Source organism: Amia ocellicauda, chromosome 17 (assembly GCF_036373705.1).
Source record: "Amia ocellicauda isolate fAmiCal2 chromosome 17, fAmiCal2.hap1, whole genome shotgun sequence".
Classification (NCBI taxonomy): domain Eukaryota; kingdom Metazoa; phylum Chordata; class Actinopteri; order Amiiformes; family Amiidae; genus Amia; species Amia ocellicauda.
Window position 1 is genome coordinate 5,451,493 of NC_089866.1, and position 20,989 is coordinate 5,472,481.

A 20,989-nucleotide genomic window follows, 5' to 3' on the forward strand; every position below is an offset into this window, starting at 1 on the left:
CTGCTGCAAAAATATACTCTGGGTGAATTTGATCTATTACTTAATCGTTCTGTTCACAATTACACTAAAACTACATATGATTCCACTGGGTTGCGAGAGTTACACAGTATGCACACACAAGAGGAAAGGATGGGATTATAGGTACAGTTTCCTATAAACTAAGGCATATAATAAGCTATAAAACATATTTGGGTGTATATATTATATATATAAATTAATGTAAATATTTGTGCGATTTACAAAAGCCTGAGAGCACAAAGGTTAGATTTGTAAGTAGTTTTTTTTAGACTCCAGAAAAGGCTATTATACGAGTTTCTCGGGTAATGAAACGAACATAACCAAGTGTCTTCAGAATCAAGACAATGAGGTCACCGGTCCTGCCAGTAATCACATGATCAGGAAAATATAATTAGGCCTCCTGCATGCGCTGCTTGAGCTGTTTCAGTAACACACCTTTTTCTTTTCATAGTTAACCTTCCGACAAAAAATACAAATCTGTGAAAGGCTGAAGTGCGTCACACTCCCTTCTCAGCGTCTGCTCTGATGGACTGCGCTGTCACTGCGGGGGGCCGGGCGATCCCCCCCGCCACGCTGCCGACTCGACAGGAAGTGCTTTGCATTGTCTGTTCCCAAGGGCGGCACGGGTTATTGCCACTACTAGTCCAGGGACTAAGAATAGTCATTCATCAAAGTGCTTTTGTATTTCAGAAAAAAAAAATTAAATTTATATCAATTGTTCTTTTGGAAGAAGAGGTCAAAAGGCTGAGGCTCATGTATATATATACAGCTCTGGAAAAAAAAATGAGACCACTCTAAGTTCAGAAATCAATGTTAAGTGGCCGCAGTTTTTTCCAGAGCTGTATATATATATATATATATATATATATATAGAGAGAGAGAGAGAGAGAGAGAGAGTCAACTGAGGGGAGTGACAGACAATGCACCAGAAATTACACTGAAAACAGACAGGAAGACTTCAGCTGTCTGTCGTTTACTGTGGCACTGGACAGATGTTACTTAAACAGCTCAGCTACATGTGGGAATGTTTAGCGCTATAATAACCTAAATATATTATTATTTTTAAGTTGAGGAGAATGAACTGTGGAAGGGAAGGTAAAAAGGGGCAGCAGCACAAGCATTGCAACCAAACACTCCCACCTGGCTGACAAAAGATTACAACTACTTTAATAAGCAAATGTTTTTTTTTTTTTAATACTTCCAGTTGCCATTTAAGGAGGAAAACAAATCTATACAATTGACAGCATTCATTTCTTCAGGAAACCTGAATTTACCATGTCAATCCTATCTAAACATGTCCCTTGGTGACGCTGCAGTAACTGCCACAGTGAACTGACAGGGAAACCATTCAGAACAAGAGAGGAAAATCAAGTCTAAATCAGCTACACTGAAATCTCTTCACACGTATATATTTATGTATCCCAATCCCAGTTATGTGTCTGCTGACAACATCCTGGTGTGTGAGAGTGAGAGTCCTTGATAAGGAGAGAATGGAACATTTAATAAAACAATGTACTGTTTTTTAAGCAAGCAAATCATTAGATCCTTTGCATTAGCATATCGTCTGTCCTCACATTAACAAGTGATGGACGAAATGAGAGGGACTATTTCTTATTTGCCTCCTTCCAGAGCCCTAGCTTAATAAGTAGCTTTGGTCTCCCCAGGAAGATAACCCGTATTTAGTGTCACACAAGTTAGACACCGGCTATGGTAGTCTAAAGCGATGCAGAAGCCGTTTCTCAGGTGTGATAGCTGCCCAACACAGCACCTTGCATCCAGGGAACTAATACGCTAAATATGACCCGACGCACAAATATTAATACGAAGAAAATGTGCCTCCAAGGAGGCAGTGCTATTATTGTTTTGATAGGGTAATCACTGATACATGATCAAATAACCAATATTTGTCTGCTCAGATAAATATACGTCTATGTATAGATTTGAGAACAAAGCAGCCTAAATTAATTTAATCAGGAAACACCCTCCCCAGCCATAGATCTTTCAGACACAGATCCTATGTGGGGTGTCACAGGGTTGGTGAGATGGCCACTCGACACCACATTTCTGGGAGATGTTGTTTATGTAGGGAAACTAGGATAGTTATTGAGCCAGGGGCTTGAGAGGATATGAGCAATCCAATTCCCTCCTGAAGGCCCCTGGCCTGTCACCTGACAGTTTGTTTTTCTGGTGTGGAAGCACCACCGAGGAAAGGCAAGGCAGGGAAGGACAAGACTCAGGATTTCATGAAATATTCTGATATGATTTGGCCTTGTTATACAAAATACAATTTCTCAATCTCCCAATTGAAATATGAAGCCTTTTGTTGTTTTGTTTAGTGGCCATAGCATTAGACAGCACTAATTAAATATCTGAATTAGTCATTTTACCTCGGTGTTGTTTTTCTCTTCTTAATGAGGTTTCCTGAAAAACACAGAAGTCAATAAGTGTTTGTGGTGGGAGATGGGAGAGATATCATTGGTATTGGCTTCTAGTCCATTCCCTATTGCTCAACATACAAGACGTTCAAATACTCTCACATGAACAGTGACCTCAACATTGTCGACAAAGTCTCAAGACTCGGGATAAGGATTCTCTCAGAGGTCCAATTTCTCCTTGCATTTAATTCCTAAGTTGCATGTTTTTAAATATTTTTTTTTTTTCCAAAATGATGCATTTGATGCAACAGTAAAATACATTTATAATATTTATTTTGGCACTAGGTTTGTTCCATCTTATTCTTCGGTTTAAAGAAATAAGGAGTAGGAAACGTATGTACAGTATCTTAGCAGATATTCTACAATATATAGAAAAATAAAGCTTACAGTTAAGTGGCTACTTGTAAGAAAAGGTGATATTTGGTACACAGATTCAGGTCCAGAGCACCACTCTTTCAAAGCACACCGGGAGCAGCTTGGGATTTCAGGGACTTTTCCCAACACAGAAGCTCCAAGAAATATCTATACAGCAGTTTTACAAGGACTTCATAAAAACTATTCACTAAGAGGACAAAGAACTGAATGGGAAACACACACATACCTCCCAGCAGCGTATATGTAAATAATAACGGACAATGGAAATGGTTTTGTCTTTATGGTGAGATATATACAGAATAATCCTGGTGGCTCCAGTATCTGTACAAACAGGTACTGGAGCTCCTGTCGATGTTTGCACGGCACATGTAAGAGACCAACTCCGCTAGTACTATTCAGGCATGACTGTACAACCGAATTTCAAAAATGCTTTTAGGCCGCTGTCTCACTTATTTGTATTTACTGGCTTTAATTTAAGAATAATCCTGCTGCAGAAGGGTGTGTCATGTCCTGAATCGAGAAGGAAAAATAAACAAGAATTAGTCCTTTCCATGGGGACCATTCCGCTTGGAAGAGACATCATAAGGACAAAGCAAGAGTGGGCGGAGTCTGGTTGTGGAGGGTCACATCCACCTCCTGCTAAAGACCGGTCAGAGAAGGGCTCCACCACATAGCACATAAATAAAAAGCTGAAGTGATAAAGTAATGAAGTAGTGAAAGACAGAGGGGGGTCTAACACCCAGCAGGCTACTGGAGTCTCTCAATGCCTGGGATAAAGAGGTCTCGAACTTCCCTCCAACACCGGCATATGGAGATGTTCCCCTAGTTTCAAATCAGAAATCATATTCACAATCCCAAAGGGTGCGTAGATGGGAATGTTAAGTGGCAACACAAGATGGCAGCAAGCTGATGTCTGGGAGAATCAAGACGGCAGGGTGATCTGAGGAAGAACCCAAGACCCGTGTTGGTGGGCGACAACAGAGGACTTCAGGTTTCCACACGACCAGAACTTTCTAAACTTTTTCTCTCTCAGAACTAAAGCAACAATCTTAAAAGGTTAGGTGGAGATAAAAAAACAAAAAGGGAAAAATAAAAATACAGAAAAGAGAGTGTTTCAAATTTCCTAATGTTTAATGAAGTGATGATGTTCTGACCAGCAATAAAGGGTACAATAAAACTACTAGGAAAAAATATCAGGCCTTTGTTAATACTTAAAACAGTTTGTCCATTCAATTCCTCGTATCTGAATCCTCAAGATATCAACTTCAATTCAAATCCACAGTTTAGTGTATAGAGAACGAGGGGGGGAGGGGAGAAAACCTGTATATATCATATCAATCAGTGCACTGGAGAGGTTACTTAAAAAGCAAGGGGGTGGGGGGGGGGAAGAAGAAAACCCCTATAGTTTTAACCATATCCCCTCTGGGCTGCAACCTTCAGAAACCTGTGTGTCTCAAAACAATACTAAAAGCTGAATAACATTCTGTCTTTTAGGATCTTTTTTTGGGGGGGTGGGGGGATTTGGGGGGTCGTCTCGTTTGTTTCGTCGTCGTTTTATTAAATCATACAACGTAAAGTTCATAAACCTTCTTGACGCAGTAGGCCAAGGCGGCTAGCGCTATCGTGTTGTGGAGTCTCTTTCTGTGGATGTCGTCCTTCCTCACGAGCACCACGGGCGAGGAGGAGGTGAGCGTGTGCAGCGGCAGGCGGGACAGTTTCTGGCTGTCGTACTCCACTTGGTACTTGCAGCAGGGGTCGAACTGCCAGGAGATGCCGTAGAGGAGGGCACAGGCCACGCTGACGGCGCCGGCGGGCAGGGCCACGTAGCGTGAGTACTCCAGCGGCAGCGAGAGCGGCGTGAGCAGGCAGGACACCCCCGACAGCACGGCCGTCTTGTGCAGGCAGTTCCCCACGGCGATCCAGCGTGCCGTCTCGTCCCCGATGCGCGTGGGCTCGATCACGATGTACTTGTACTGGGCCTCCAGGGCCTGCTCCAGCTCCCACTCGAACTGGTCCTGGGCATTCTCCCCATTGTAGATCTCGTGCACGATGTAGCAGTCTGTGGAGGACATCACACCCCTGTAAGGGCGAGGGGGCGGGGGTATGAGAGGACAACCGGTTAGGCCTCGGAGGCATAATAACACGTTAAATCAAGGCAGGGAATCTCACTTCTACAGCACTGCTGGCCAAACTTTTAACAGAAAAACATTATTTGGACACTTGCAATGTTGATATTGCATGCAGAGCAGAAAACAGGAAACCCAAGTATAATTTGACCACATGTGCTGCACAAGTGAAGGCACTGATTCTCTCAGAGCAGCACATATTTACTGGTCAGTCGTCTATTGCACAATACAGAGCAGGAAGCACAGTGCCGATTTGTGTAAGAATTTAGTCTATTTTTAGACCTGCTACAGCATTCACTCTTTAATTCTTCTGTCGTTGATCAGGGTTTCACGATGCTGTGGGTACTGTACCCTTAACCGGACGGGAAACGTACGATCTGCGATTGAAGGTGGATCTGTAGTCGAAGCACTATTTGAATGATATACGCTAATTAAGGATGTTCTTACATCATTTTTTATTTCTGCTGGTTGAGATAAAGAAAGAAAAAAAAAAAGCTCAATAACCTCACGTCTGTGTTTACTAGTCTCGGAGGCATGAAGACAAGGCGAGCTCAATTCTGTCCGTACATGACCTTTGATCTCATTAACTGACCTTGGTGGAGACTGGCCCTGTGACCCCGGGAGGACGCACTGCATTCTCCCCCTGATCGACTTGGGCCTATCCCTTCTGCTTTAAAAAAGACAAATCACACATTCAAACATCAGGGAGTTTACAGTAATTTCCCTGCTTGACAACTTTATGTTTGGAACTCTGAAACTATTTGTAAAACGTTCCAAGGTGCAGTAGTTTAGATCTGGGATATTGAAATAATAATTCGACAAAACAGCTCTTTAGTTCACACATTTTATTTAAAGAGGCTGACACTGTTGCCAAGCTCCAAGAATCAGACCCTCAGTCAACAACAGATGGCAGCTAGACCAATGATTTCCATCATCAAATATTGCTTCAACTACCAGCCGCTAAAAATCCTGCAAACCTGATTTTTCTCCACTCACTTTCCAACAACAGTACCTAGTGGTGAAGCACATTTTATTCAATATGCTTTCCCAGAGTATTTGACATGAATCAGACTTTAAAACATTAAGCCACACATGATCCACCTTCAATACAGGTGCTCCCTAACCCATTTTCGCGAACCACAAAATTACAAAAGATGACAGCTTCCAGGTGCTGGTTAAAAAACGATCCTAAGTCAATGCAAAGTGAATCATATTGTTATACATCAGTGTAATTAGACGAAACCTGGACTTATGGCACTCCCACGTGTATTTATAATATTTATGTAATGCATCTACCCAACAAAAAAGGTTAAGCAAGTGATGACATGCTCTCCCAGCTTGCTTTCTTCAAATGGGCTTGATTAGCAGAGCACTTAATTTGTGTGGACTGCTGGTATGTGACGCCAGTTTGTGCTGCTTGGACAAAAAATATTACAACAAATGCTCAGAGCGCTTAGTAATGTTCACAGGTCTTAGTTATGGTTTTACATATTACTGTCATTAGCAGTTAAAAGAGCTATAGAAATCTGACTTTGAACTGGACTGTAGGACTCCAGCCTATTAAGTAGGAAATGTGATATTGCAAGAACTCTTTTAATGGAAGTGAATTGCAATTTAGGATCTTTAGATGGAAAACGTACAACTAGTTTCCTATTCTGAGTTATGTATGTAGTGAAGGTGTCTTGGCTTTTATTGATGGGTTCACATCATGCAGCTCACATGTATGGGTGTTCACACTTTGAGAAACTAAATGTAATACCAGAAAAGGCCTTGGAAAGTGGTAACAGGTGTTAGGTGAACAAGACGGTCATCTATAATTCATCCTGACAATACACGTCTCCGCTTTATTTACAGCAGCCAGGTCAAAGTGACAGAGAGGACAGCGCACAAAATGGCTCCAGTGAAGAACAGCCAAACAAAACAGATCCATATGTTATATAGATATATATAGATTAACAACTATGCACGGAGGGTTTGCATTCATAGAAGGGTACACAAGAAAATAAGACGGGCATCATTAAAATATGCTAATGTTGAACATGTGCATGTGTTTAGCACCGTGATAACATGGACTCAACTGCTGCAGATGCTTTATGTGCAGGTGGATGCATTTGGGAGAAAAAAAAAACCAGGAGAAAATGTTATGCGGCCTTCGCGTAATTTTCCCCACGGTAGTCTTTCCAGGGAGGTGCAATTGTGGGTACATTACTACAGGACTGATGGGGAGGGCTGTGGAGAAACTTTTCAACTGCAGGACATGTTCTCCCTACTTTACAAACAGAGGTGTGCATGGGAGCATTGCAAAAAAACGGGAAAATGACCCGGCCTAATAATCCTCGTCATGCAATGTCAGAGGACGAACAAAACCCACGAAGAAAACGGCAGGTCAGACACGTCTACGAGAGCAAACAACAGCAAAAAGACAATTGCATGCATTTATTTATTTATTTATTTCCCACTCGCTCCGGCGTATTCCACCATTTTCCTCATTCCCCTCTGCCTTTGCAGCTACACCGCGACTCCTCCGTGCGTTTTGTTCAAGGACTCTTCCACACCCACGAAACCCCTGAAGATACAGCGTCCAGGGTGCACCATTTTCTGTGCATCGTCGGGGTTTTGTTTTTAGAGGTTAAAACCTGTTTTACCGCGATCCCGTGCACGGGATAACCAAAACAAGACCACACACACACACACACAAATGGACGGATATGGCCAACTGACGACAACAACGGACACATCCCCGGGCCCCTCAGGGACGAGAGAGCGCCGGGAGAGCAGCACCGTCGCCGGGGCTGAGTTGAGGAGTTTAAACTCCGCTCGACGGTTCAAATAAAGTAGCACTGACCTCTCCCTGTTGACTGGGACACCGCGCCTCCTTCCCCACGCCGCCATCTTGGAGACTCAACACACTGCTGCTGTCACAACGTGCAGCGGTGCATCACGGGAGATGTAGTTTTCTGCCCGGCGCCCGCTTCCCGTGGTACGCTTGAAGGTGTTTCACTGGGAACTACGACCCCCATCGACCCGGGGGGCTCTGTCTCTTTACGGACACGTTCACGGGAAAAGCTGCGTGCAACTCGGCGAGTTTACCATGAGGAAAGTTGGCCGGTCGGGACGGAAAACAGACTACATTTCCCACTGCCGGTGTCGCGAAAGCTGCAGTGGCCAATCGAAGGCAAGGACAACACTATGGGGCTCTGCTTAGGACAATTCACACTGGAATTGAATTAAATAAACGTTTAGCTAATTTAAAAAAGTATTTAATGTAAATGATTCATGCATTTTGAAGTATCTTAATATAGTTTGAACTACAGGGTACTATACTTTAATATTATAATGTTATATAGTATTCATGTATTCTTATTAAGATACTTTATATGTGTATACAATGAGGTTGCTGCCTTTGTAGGAGTTGAGTATTGCGTGACAGTTTAGTAGATTAGTGTCTTTTTTGCAAGAGAGGAAGAAAGTCACAACAGCCTACCCACTCACTGGCATCGTTTTCTAGTACAATCGTTCACACGTTCAGGTTTCTAAATTAAAATAGTTGTGGTTCAATGTCTGTGTTCAATTAGATCCCCCCATTGGAATTAACCATTGCTTTTAAGTACATTATAAGGTAATTTTACTGTCTGTGCATTATGCCCTCTCTATATCTGCACCACTGCATGCCTTCCTATAGGTCTCACTCAACAGTGAGCTCAGTGAGCAAATATTGAATCTGACGTCACTGGGATATTTCTGGTGTGCGCATGGTGGTCAGAAATAAATACAGGGGCAGACAATGAGGAGATGTGTGTTATTTGTAGGGCAGGTATGTGTGATTATATTCATGAAAACAAACATTTATAAAATAAAAATAATCTGGACTTCATAAAGGAAAATTAGGGCTCACTTCAGACACACACTCATTTCCAACCACAGCAGAAGCCAAAGTGAAAATTGACGGGAATAAAAAAAAACCACTAGATTCCCTGGAAAGGAGAGGGGGAATGATGTTATGAAGTGAAATATTCCATTAGACATAACAATTGGCTACTGTGCACCCGAAGGGCCACTGAAACAGGCCTCTGCTCACGCCGAGCCACAGGTGTTAAAGTGTGTAGCGAACTAAAGAAGATGACACCATGAGCAGGGGTCAGGCGGTGATGACAAGGCTGTATGAAGTGTTGTGGAAGACCGGGTGGCATGCTGTAATGGAAAAGCCATCCATTGTGGGAGACTGTACATGACAGTGCTGCAGGCAATCTATACCCATCTTTTCAACGGCTCCAATAGAAAGGCACGAGGGAGGGCTGGGGGAGATAATACATGCTCTGTGGCTGTGAGCCCTCGGACCCCCCCACATCCCCTATGAATCTCCACTTCGGCCTCCTGACAATCCTCGTAAATGTCTCCCCTGTAGATTAACGGAGTCTATTCAGCACTCAGTCATAGCGGGACAATGCAGACGGATAGCCTGGCATTATTTGACAACAGGGGGCTGTGCTAGGACTGGGCCCCTTTCCAGCTGCCCCGTGCCGAAATGACAATGGAGCTGCAGAGGCAAGACACTGTATTTCTCCGTTCAGGTCTGGATCTCGCTTCACAGCCCTGCAGCATTTTTTTTGTTATTTGCATCTGCACCCATAAAGAGGCCATCCAGTAACACTGTATCATGGTTTCGAGCAGCTTAAGCTCACAACTTCGATGGAAGTGTGGAATTATTTATAACGAAAACAGAGGACGCAGTCATATTTTATGTGGCTGTTATAGTCTCTAATGTGTTCTTTGGGTCTGTCCTGTTTCTCCTTTGAAATATATCAAGGAATGTAGGGTAACTACACAGCCATGTCAATGGAGCATTCATTCTCGCTGGGACGGGCATTGTACAGTAGGAACAGAGCTCAACATCCTTGTTTAATTAGGAAAACTGTTGGGTTGCAGATCTTCTAGTTCAGTGGCTCCCAGATAACTGCAAGTAGGCCAGTAAGGCAGTTAATGGTAGACTGTCCCTGTGCTCAGAGAAGAAGCGAACCCTCTGTGAGAAAATGGCAGTCGTTTTGGTGGCTGTAGCTTACAGAAGAAAAGCACACTGTTCTTTGCTTAGGACGGATTGGGACGTATGAAAAGAAAGAAAACATGAAAACATGCAGTATGTGGTTTTTCGAGGATTAAATTTTAAACAGAAAGCTCAATGAGATGTCAGAGCAGTCATACACACAAATAATACACCTCAACAAACAGAAAAACTTGTGTTTATTCACATTTACTATGAATTCTGTGATTCTGAGAAGGACAAGCTCAATTTACAGCATTAATATAACCAGTCCTGAGTTGTAAAGGCACATCATAAATAGAAGGAAAACAACCATTTAATGAAGTACGGACACTCCTGACAGAGCGAGCACACAGCAATGCCAGTGGTATTCACAGTGGAGCAGCAGACAATATTCCCTCTCTTGTGAATTGGCTACAAGTGTTCCTTGTTGTTTTCCAGGTTCTCTTCATGCTGAAACAAGAGGACAATTCATACATGAAGAGACACCAAAGTAGTCTTCAAGAACTGACAGGTATGTTTCACACAGTCGCATTGCAGATACTACGTTCTGTTAATCATATTACAACAATCCTGGCTGTTTACTCCCAAAACACATTAAACCCCAATTGGAAAATATTGACAGGGAATGGACAGAAAAAAAAAGTAAATATTTAATTCAGTGCTGGTGTTCGCTAATACAGACACAAATATACTCAATAATATGCTCTAAGCTGTCCAACCTGAACTGTTTTCGCTACTACATGTACTGAATATCATGGATATTTGTTGCTTCCTAACAAATGGCTTTTAGTTGATACACACACATCACACATCTGAGGTTGAAACTTGTTAAAACTGCATTTTTGTTCCACTAGCTCATCCCTATTAACTCCTTTGCAGAGTGAGAACCGACGGGTATTTGCTTTAAAACTTTAATATGATTCAAAACCTGTACAAATGTATATCAGAAAATTCTTTCAGATCTGATGTCTCAAATAAAATGCTAATATACTGGCTTCAAAAATAGAAATGGTCACAGTAAGAGGTGTTTTTTTTTCCTTCTCATCTGCTCTTCTCACCCTCCAGCTGCACATGAGTATCTTTGCTCAATTTACCAAAATTACCAGAGAGTGGGAAGGAATATTATGCAGTGTGGCTTGGCTAGAAAATTGTGTGTGTGTGTGTGTGTATGGGGGTGATTCAATCCAATTTCATGCTTCCCATTTGATCAGAGGGAATCGCCTTCCAGGTTACTCCTGCTTTGCACGTTCTTCACACATGGATTACAGAAAGCAGAGAAATCAAAGTCAACGACCGGGAGAAAAATGACATGTTGAATGAATAATTATAAATGACTGATTTCATTCTTGAACCTGAGTCATAATGAATGGGAAGAACCAGGGCCATTTAAATAATTAAAGCAGCACTCTCCCCAGTGTTTTATTATGTGTGTCAGGACAGATGTCGATGGGAAATGCAGTTGCAGGAAAAATACTTTGGTTTCATTTTCTATTTTTATGTTTTGTTACTAATCCTGGAATGCAGACAGACCCTGCTATAGGGTCCCCAAACACAGATACTATCAATCTCCTTTTATCTGTCCATTTATGGTCTGTGTGCCAGTTACATACATTCCTTTATAGTACTGAAGGTAAACTGAAAAGAACGTGACCTGAAGCTGACATCGACAAAGATAATCTGAAACATCTCGTTTGCTCCGTTTATTCTGTGGTCTCAGAAAACCCTAACAAAACCTATCAATAATGTTGTGCGTTCAAATGCGGAGGGCACTCTACAAATTATATGAAGTGATATATGTATCTTTTTTTAAATGCACAGAGGATAATGGCAGTAAATGACTGTATCTAGCGCAGTCCTCATGGTCTGCTTTGTCTTTTTCCTCTGGCTGGGCTGAACTGAGTGATTGGCTGAATATAATGGTAATAATAACAACTTGGGATTCATATCCGTTACAGACACACAGAGAAACCACAGGTTCCTTTTCAAACTAAGAAAATATCTGTCTACCCCCCCAATTTTATTACACACACTGTGATATCTTCTGTAATGCACTAATTGCAGTACCAGTTCAGGAAGTTTGTCTTGCTTTACCAAGGAAGCAAAAAGGTCAGCGAGATAAGAAGCAGGAGTTTATCAGTATTGCGTAGTTTAAAAGAAAAGCGGTTGTCAAATCCAACTGCCTTTACTACTTATCAGCGGAAGGTCACTTGCCCTTCTAAATAATAACTTCCCTGGGGACAGCAGTTGACCATGACCTTGTGTATTTTTCCCAACTCGCATTGTGCACATTTGTAAGGAACTAAGGATCTGCAGTACTGACATTTATGGTTTTGTAAAGGAGTTATTAGGATTTAGGTACGTGCAATTCCCTGTCGTAGATTTATAGATGTATAAAAAGCTGGTTAACTTTACAGTTGGCTATGCAGACTCCTGTCCACTTCTCTCTCTGCGGCTTTCTTTGCAATCTTAGGAGTGAAATTCAATGCAGGAGTAGAACTGTGTTATTAAGTTTTCCAATGACGCTATATACAAGCATGGAGTCGATTATAGCCTGCTTTTTGGGTCCCTGCCCTAGATACTTCACTTCCTAGAAAGCGTGAAATGGCTTCTATCCTGATGTACAGCAACGTTCTGGCTTAGCTTCCTCTGTATTAATACTGTTGCCCAGAAGAGTTTTTTAGTGGTGTTAGTTTTTTTTTTTGTGGTGGGGGAGTTCAGGAGTTGGGAAAGAAAGCTGTTCACATATCTTTCAGTTGTGCCATAGAGAGTCTACTGTACCCCCTTGCTCTTCGGAGAGAGTGATATTTTAAAGATTTGCCGAAACCCTTTATTAGCGGTGGGTTGACCTGCTACATCTTCAGAATACAGTGAATATACAGGAAGAAGATATTACTGGGGTGGAAACATATACGATAGTTCTAACTATTAATAGTACATAAAAACAGCCTTTATATAGATTTATAAAAATAATAACAAAATTTCGATAGGCTTCAAAGATGAGGAATCGGTGGCAGCTTCACTGGCGGCTGGAGTGCGGTTTTCCTCTTCAGTGAGATTATAAAATCCTATAATATTGCCCTTTAAATTCAACCAACTTACAGTATACCCGCACTAGGTCTCTGCTTATTCTGTTGGGATGATAACCATAATTTCTAACATCTATACAGATGTCCTACACAGATTTTTTTTTTTTTTTCATGTAACAGCATAATAATGGTCATGCAGGTGATGACCTTTACTTACTTTACGATTCAAACTTGTATCAAAAGAGGCTGACCGTTCCTAAAAGATTATTTAAACGCTCAAGACAGACATGGGCCACTCCACTCCACTCCACTCCACTCAGCTGGGCCCGTCTGGTCTTATTGGTCAAAACAGATTCCTGGGCCGATGGGTATCCACAATGCACCCTGAATACATTTAGCAACTGAATACAAACAGACCAAAGAAAACAAAACAAAGTCCTGAATATGATTTTCGTCCGTTCTCCAATGGCAGCATCTCCTGGCATGGAAACGAAGGCGTCCAGATGTCTCACTACTAGACCCTGGTCATTTCGGCTGGGCAGAACTTGGATAACTTCCTTGCCTGTCTTGTCAAGCGGCAGACAAGGCGTGCGGCATCGGAAACTGCCCTCCTCGCCGTCCAGCCCATTTCAGAAGCTCCCTGGACTCCCTGGGATGCTGGGAAACGTCTCGTCACATCCCCCCGGTGAAACGCGGTCACATACAAACACCCTGTGATTCTGAGACCTGGGCCGGGGCAAAAACAACATGTGCACCGTGGAGCAACGGCTGGGGTTGAAAAAGGCCTTCCTGGGATGAAGTGCTTCCCTGACGAATAAATGTTGTCCAGATTGGCTCCTCTGGGCTGGGCCCGTCAGCGTCTGTCATTGGTCTCAGCTCTCCGACGCGTGCAGGTGCAAGCACAACTCAAGACACACAGCTGCAAATAGAGTCTGGGGAGTCCCTGTGCTCCTGGATGCCACACAACCCTCACAACTGTACCCCCCCCACCCCCCCACTAACACTCTCCCTCTGCCCCCCACCCAGCTCTCCCTATCCTCCAGCAACATAGAGCCCCCTTCTCTCCTCCTCCCTTCATCTCCCCGTCTCCATCGATTCGGTGTCAGTGCAAGATGCGTTCCAGGTACTGAGGCTGTGGATTCTCCTTCACATACTTCTGGATGTACCAGCAAGTCAGGTGGGCCTTCAGGTCCTCTTCAACCACGAAATCCATGGCCGCCTAGACAGAGAGCGGAAGAAGAAGCAAGAGTGCTCAGGGGTTGTATTTTATAGGAAATGCAACCCGCGTTTCATAAAAATATGATTTGTCAGTAAATGCCGGGACAGGGATGCATTGTCCTGACACCTAAATGCTCTAAATCTGTTCCACACTAACAAGATGCACACTCCTCTATTAGCACCGATGACAAACCGACACTAATTTCCAGTAGCAGCAGCATTAATCCACAGCTAAAACCATGTGGATCCCGAGGCCCGATAAACGAGACCTGAAATAAATCAGGCTTGAGACACACAGGAAAGATACACTGTCATTCTCACACTCTCGGCACAGGATCACGCCGAGCCGGACGATAGTGAAGTGTGAAGCAGAATGAAGATTATGAATCAATCTAAACATTAGAGGCAAGAAACCCTCCCTTTCTCCGATTCTCTCTCTCCAGATTTCTCTGCACGGTTTTCGTTTCATTGCAGTCAGAAGAAAATGAAGTGAACTGCGGAGAACTGGCCTGTTTTTCTTTCCACATTACACAGAGCAGATAATTTAACCGAGCCCCCGTCCCTCTTTAATTCTTGCCAGATTGTCACAGAACCCTGGATTGTCCATTAAGAGATCCTGTGAGAGTTATTACACGGATGCAGAACTAAAACAAAAACATGAGCAATTTAGCACAGAAACCAGTCTTTAAATTCTGACTAGTCCATTGATAGCTGAAGGAAAATTAGCCTCGATCCAAAGTTTCAATGGCTAGAACAACAGGTAAATGAAGTCTGAGGCCAGTTAAACACTTCATACCAATCCACTTCGATAGCTTATTTCTAGAGTTATTCAATTTTAAATCTATCAAAATAACACTTTGCTCACTTCCCAAATGATAAGAAAAGGACTCCAATTGTAAGTGATTTTTAAATGTAAACATCATAAACCTTTCTCTTCAGAGGTTATTTTCCTAAAAACCTTCTGAACAAATACCTGCATGTGCCTGTCTTTTAGTTCACTGGGTTTCGTTTCTGTTATGTACGGTGGCCTGTTGAGGCCATGGTCTTGTCTTATGATTAATTACTGTACTCACTCGTTTATGTCGTGATCATGAGATAAACAAGTGAGTACAGTAACTATCATAAGATGGTTAGCACAAGATAATGACTTGTACGATCAAGATAGCAAGATAAATCTTGTGTTCATGAGATAAAGTCAATTTTGTTAGGGTTAGGTGACCACAATAATTTTGCGACAGAAATCACACAATGTAAGACGGGAAAATATCCTTATGTCCATCAGACGTATTCCCACGGAGCTCGGATCCCAGGGCTGGATCCCTTGTTCAAATCTCTTTACTGCCTATGCCAGAGCGTTCCTAACTGCATCTTCCACAATAACAAATGCAGAAGACAGGCCATCAATAATTTAAAGGCCTTATTTCAGCTATGGAAATAAACAGACATATTTCTCATCTGAACAGTAATATACAAAGACTGGCAAGCCTTGTTGTGGATTTGGGAGTATTGCTACAGCATGCTGATTGTACTGTGCAGTGGAGGACTGGCATATCGAGTCGCATTTATCCCCTAGTGTAGTTCGATACATGGAGGGAAAAAATATATATCACAAAGGAAAATGTTGAATATTCTGTAAGATTCTGCTCCTTCAAATGAATTCTATTATTATTCTTTTGTTGACATAAAAAAGGGAAATCTTACACTTCTAAACTGGCACATCTAGTGGTTACGTTACCAAATAAACACTGTGTTGTCAAGACAAGGCCCTGCATCAATGTTTGTATTAAGTACGAATTCCCTGGCTTCCAGGAAGACAAGAAAACCGAATGCTGTTTTTTCCACCGTGCAGTTTATTTTCAAGCCAACTTGAATGCTGCTGGGAAAATTGAGTTTGATGACCATGCCGGACCTTCCAAGTTCCGGACGTCATTCGTGCCAATACCACAGGTATTCCTTCCTGGTAATGCCTCGTATCGGCTCTGCTTTGGCTCCAACACTCAAATGTACAGTTACTGCAGTGCACAGGGAAGTCATTAGCAGCAGCACTTGAGCAACTCCTGATAAGAGAAACATTACAAACACAGTGTCCTCCCTTTGAGACGCTGATAAAGACAGATGTCTTCCCCAAAGCCCTGATACTGGGGAGAAGTCTAAACATTCCTCAGCTAAAACAAGCATCTTCAGCAGAGAGCACAAGTGAAATTATTCCATTTAAGGCAAGAAAAAAATATATATTTTACTGGCTTGAGCTATTCGATTGTTTATTTTGGCCAACTTTAATATATATGCTGTTGCTTCTCCTGTGGGACTTCAGTTCTGCGGGTATTTTAGAGTTGCATGTCATTCAGCTGCATTGAAAAAGCATTTTTGTGAGCATTTCATTTTCTTTTTCTCTACTGAGTGGAAAAATTAGGGTCTGAAAATGTGTACGCTTGCCCCATTTAAAATGGGCTCTAAATATTTTCATTAACAATGGATTTTGTTTTGAAAGCTGTCAGAATAGGACAGGATGCATAAACACAGAAAAGACTACTGCTGCAATATATATACCCAAAACCCTACCCTAAGTCTCCATTTAACTCAGATTTTTGCATGTTCTAAGTTGGCCAGCAAAGTTTATTTCTTGTTAAGGCACTGTGCAAACTCCTGGCTGCTCTTAGCTCTGGAAGCCTGCAGTTTTGCTCTGTGTTGCATGCCAGTGGTCAGCTCCTGTAGCTCCTGCCAGCCGGGCTCAGGAATGTTAAACCACTCGTGGGTAAAGCCTGCACTCTCTGATAAATGCTTCTGTCTCCAAGAGTTGGCCCCTCTGAGGAACTGTTTCATGATTGCCTCACACTGCTGAATTTCATAGATCTGTACATGTTAAGAGAAAGCGCCGATGTTTTGTACAATTTAACAGGGGTTATATTTAAAATCTTTAAATAATTGTTTTTGTTCAAGGAATGTTGCATTCATATGCAGACTTCGATTTTGGTTCACTTGCAAATTGGAAAGAGGTTTTTGAAATGCCTACAAAAACCCCAGAAAAAGTTTAAGATTAAGTAACTTTGCTGGAGATACGACTTGATTTTTCTATGCGATCCACGATTGTATTGGGGGTGATGTCACTGGCACTTATTAAGACTTGTTATGAGTGGAATATGCTCAGACATGTTTATGCTACAAACAAATCTCTTGGGCTTTAAATTCTGTGCAGCTGAAGTGTTTGCTGATGCATTGCATTTTCACCTTCATTATAAATGTTTTTTTTTTTTTTAATTGTAATTTCAGTGGGTATACAGTGGGCAAAAGTGGCCCTCGTTTTAAAGTTAATGTCATTGAGCTGAAAGAGATTTCAGGCTTGGTCATTCATTTCCACGTATACTAGCTCTGGTTGCAAATAGTTTATTTGACATACAGTTATAATTATTAAAACCATCATATGAAACGAACGATATTAATGCAGAAGAAGTGCGTTTCAGACACAGACACATATCTTCAGAATGTAGCCGAACACACAGGAACACTGTTGAAGATAAATGGTGCATTCCTGATGGTATTTTAAATTCTTGTTTGGTGCAGACATAACAGAACTAGGTTACCTTCCCTTTTTGCCATTCATATTTTTCATCTCTTTCAGTAATATTAGTCTCACTGAGATCGCTGTGTGTTTTCCTTCAATGGAAATATAAAGCAGGCTTGTAAACCGTTCCACAAGATGCAGAATCGTGTACCTTTGCCAGATGTTTAGCGATCCCCCTCCCTCTGTAGGCATCGGGAACCTCTGTGTGCTGCAGGTCAACCGTCCTCTTCCCCACATACTCGTACAGTAGCACCGCTCGGTCGTGGGAGCCTTGAGGCAAAGAGACATGACATCAGACATAGCGCAGACATGATGAGACTAGCACGCATCTTCCCGAGTTCATTAGCTTAGAATCCAGACTCACTGAGGCTCTGGCTAAAAACGATTAGATTAGGACACTTTACTTTCTCGCTAGTTTGGCTGTGAGTGCCCCACACTCCCAGATTGCAAAGGTGGTCGTGGCAAACGTGACTGTCCGATGTGGGTTGCAATTTAGGAAATCAGAGGGCAACAGCTAACAGTATGTCAAGGGACTGTCATTTATTCTTGTATACATTTTTTGAGAGGGGTTTTTGCCTGTGGTCACCTTCTAGAGGGGATGGTATTATTTTGAAAGACCGTGGCCCAGTGCACACCTCCTGACAACGCCAACAAAAACAGTCAGGCCATCACAGCTCTGCCATCAGACATGTACGTTACCATTGATTTATCCCTGCGACAGCTTCCCAGTAAAGCCATCTCCCAAGACTTCCACACACTAAGATAACGCCCAAGATGGGCTGCAACCCCCAGGACTAGGATTGCTGCTCTCATCTCATCTCAGCCACACAATGGATTTGCTGTCTGTGTCCTTAATAATCTGCAATTGCAATACCTACAATCACAGAAGCCGGTTTGCTTTTTCCATGCTGGCGAATAATGATAATCTGTGCATGTAAATAAACATTTCTGTATGATTGAAAGGGTTCAATCTGCATTGAATGACAGGTATAATGAGGATGGTATCAGTGTCAAGTAAGAAGTAAGAATGGAAGTGTGTTACATGTAGTCTTCTGCATAAAGAGAAAAACACATCGAGCTAGGGAGGTGAACGAACTGCTAGGAAAAGCTGAAGGGGGAATCCCATTGAAACGGTGGCATCTCATTTCCTATTTTAAGACTTGCATTGTTTTAAAGGGTGCACATATCGTTGACATTATTTATTACATCACCTTTACTGCTAATCCCAACGCAGACGTCTCTTTATGAAGACGAACAGCTTTCCACTGAGCTTTAAAGTATTTGTGTATTTCCTATAGCCTGGCGCTGGTATCAAACTTTCAAAGACTTCGCCTTTTCGCACAGCAGTCGCGGAATGTCCCCCCCGGCTCTCCGTGCCACCACAAAAACAGAAACAAAGTAGCTCTATCAGATTCATTTTTAATCTGGGATGGCAGGCGTTTCGGATTAGTTTGTCGAGGCCCACTTTCCTTGACATCAGCATCGACCCGACTACGTCTCCTGATTTACAGGTGTCCATCTTTGTCGTTGTTTGGGTCTTATTTTTGATTTTAAGTTACAAACAGGGCTACGACCAGCACACAACTCGAGGTTTGTGCGTTTCTTTCTTCACGTCATCGTCTACTGCGATGGGGCGGGGGTGTCAAATTAAAGAGCAGGGGACCAGGAAATGTGACAAACAACAACATGTAGGACAACACATACGGATACAAAACTGCAGAGCAACTTAAGCAAACCTCGACCCCGATGCAAAGACGTTGCAAAATACAGAGAAATGCAAACACACATTTTGTTTAACTTTCCCTCGCCTCCCCACGACAACACGATGCAAATGTTTTTAGCAAGACAAAAAAAAAGCACGTCGGGGACAGAAGACAAACCCCCAGCAATGGGTGCGCTAAAGCAGGACAGTCCTCCGATTGCCGGGAGGATTGGGGGAAAACAAAAGGTGGGGAAGAACAGGAGGGGGGTGGAGGAAAAAACACACACACACACACCGCAGGAGATGGGGGTTTAAATCACGATCTGTGTACTTTACCGTTTAATCTAACAGTGAATTGCCTCCGCTTTCGGTCGTGCTCCACCTTGATGGGACAGTTGAGATCGAGGACGTTAATCTGCGCTGCCTGGGCCATATTGTGTGCCAAAAAAATCGCGGATTGGTAGTCAGTGGGCTAGGAAGGTGGGTAAATTGCGGCGAGGAGGATTCATGATCCCGTAAAGCTGACAGAGAGCAGAGCACAACACACTCTCCAGCCCCAGGAAATCAGCTGTAAGAACACGTGGCCGGCGGGGGCCAATAGGGGGCCTGGAACACGCGTTCTGAGCCCCTGCGTTCTGCTCTTAAAGGGACAGCACTCTCTTTTTTCCGCTGGTGCGGTGTGCTGTAATGATGGCGGACGGCCACTGTGGGCGTTTATTCCTAAAGGTCGGAAGCTGCAAAATAAGTGTATTGTGAATGGGTGGAAAAACAGCTGTGGGTTGAGAAATATGGGGGGGGAGGGGGGGATTAGATGGGCCATGCCAACTACCACAGTTAGTGATAGAAAGGTTGTTTGTCTCATTTCTGTTTTGAAGCTGTCATGCCACGCGTATTTGTGGAAAGAGAACCAGCTGGATGACTAGTGATGAAGTTAACACGCACAGCACATGACTGTGATACTAGGTTAAAAAATAACCCTGAAGAGACTTGTTGTGCTGGTGCATAAGCTCATTGTCATTATAAGAATGAATGTCCCTGGAACTGCTCAGTGGCTTCATTCTTTAACCAAAAGGGTGACTCTTAATCATCGCGACCTTTCCGATGCCACCAGAGAACGAGGGAGGAAATGTCATGCTGCCTCTTCGGCTGCTTCTTCTTTTTCCTCACAACACATCCATCACAGTTTAAGAAAGTGCCTTATTTTGCATGCAGTGAGCCTTACAACATGATCTTGTATATACAAATATATATCACTGACTGATTAATTGGTTGGACGTGTTATTGAAAGATGCTCAGAGCTTCCCCGACCCATAAAGTAGCAATATTTATCAATCCAAGGATCCAAGATAGGATCCTTGATTCACGTCATTATTAATGGACACCAAACGAGCACGATGGGTCGAATGGCCTCCTCTCGCTTGTCAACTTTCTTATGTTCTTATGTTCTGATACAAACCCTGTTATGGTCTTGTATGGGTTGGCGTAG

General features: G+C 42.8%; 2 protein-coding genes across 5 annotated transcripts; both read right to left on the minus strand.

The window, feature by feature from the left end:
• Positions 1-3,938: 3,938 nt before the first annotated feature.
• tmem11 (transmembrane protein 11) lies at positions 3,939-7,905 on the minus strand. Of its 3 annotated transcripts, none has more exons than XM_066690277.1 (3): positions 7,800-7,900; positions 5,547-5,624; positions 3,939-4,907 (listed from the first exon to the last, which is right to left on the minus strand). In XM_066690277.1, the coding sequence occupies exons 1-3, from the start codon at positions 7,844-7,846 to the stop codon at positions 4,391-4,393; spliced, it is 642 nt and encodes a 213-aa protein (XP_066546374.1). In that variant the 5' UTR covers positions 7,847-7,900; the 3' UTR covers positions 3,939-4,390. The 3 variants fall into 3 exon arrangements, with proteins under 3 accessions (XP_066546374.1, XP_066546375.1, XP_066546376.1); XM_066690278.1 differs by having other exon boundaries at positions 5,547-5,621; positions 7,800-7,886; XM_066690279.1 differs by lacking the exon at positions 5,547-5,624 and having other exon boundaries at positions 7,800-7,905.
• A 2,270-nt stretch (positions 7,906-10,175) lies between these two features.
• On the minus strand, positions 10,176-20,082 carry natd1 (protein NATD1). Of its 2 annotated transcripts, XM_066690280.1 has the most exons (4): positions 19,840-20,082; positions 17,953-18,071; positions 14,176-14,240; positions 10,176-10,445 (listed from the first exon to the last, which is right to left on the minus strand). In XM_066690280.1, exons 1-4 carry the CDS (start codon positions 19,934-19,936, stop codon positions 10,364-10,366), a joined length of 363 nt encoding a protein of 120 aa, XP_066546377.1. In that variant the 5' UTR covers positions 19,937-20,082; the 3' UTR covers positions 10,176-10,363. The 2 variants fall into 2 exon arrangements, with proteins under 2 accessions (XP_066546377.1, XP_066546378.1); XM_066690281.1 differs by lacking the exon at positions 10,176-10,445 and having other exon boundaries at positions 14,049-14,240; positions 19,840-20,081.
• Positions 20,083-20,989: the final 907 nt, after the last annotated feature.

Coding starts and splice junctions, on each gene's coding strand:
- tmem11 (XM_066690277.1), bottom strand. CDS start 7,846: ATGGCGGCGTGGGGAAGGAGGCGCGGTGTCCCAGTCAACAGGGAGAG. Junction 5,625..7,799: donor GTCCCAGTCAACAGGGAGAG/GTCAGTGCTACT, acceptor TCTTTTTTAAAG/CAGAAGGGATAGGCCCAAGT. Junction 4,908..5,546: donor CAGGGCCAGTCTCCACCAAG/GTCAGTTAATGA, acceptor TCGCCCTTACAG/GGGTGTGATGTCCTCCACAG.
- natd1 (XM_066690280.1), bottom strand. CDS start 19,936: ATGGCCCAGGCAGCGCAGATTAACGTCCTCGATCTCAACTGTCCCATC. Junction 18,072..19,839: donor ATTCACTGTTAGATTAAACG/GTAAAGTACACA, acceptor CTTTGCCTCAAG/GCTCCCACGACCGAGCGGTG. Junction 14,241..17,952: donor TCGCTAAACATCTGGCAAAG/GTACACGATTCT, acceptor CTCTCTGTCTAG/GCGGCCATGGATTTCGTGGT.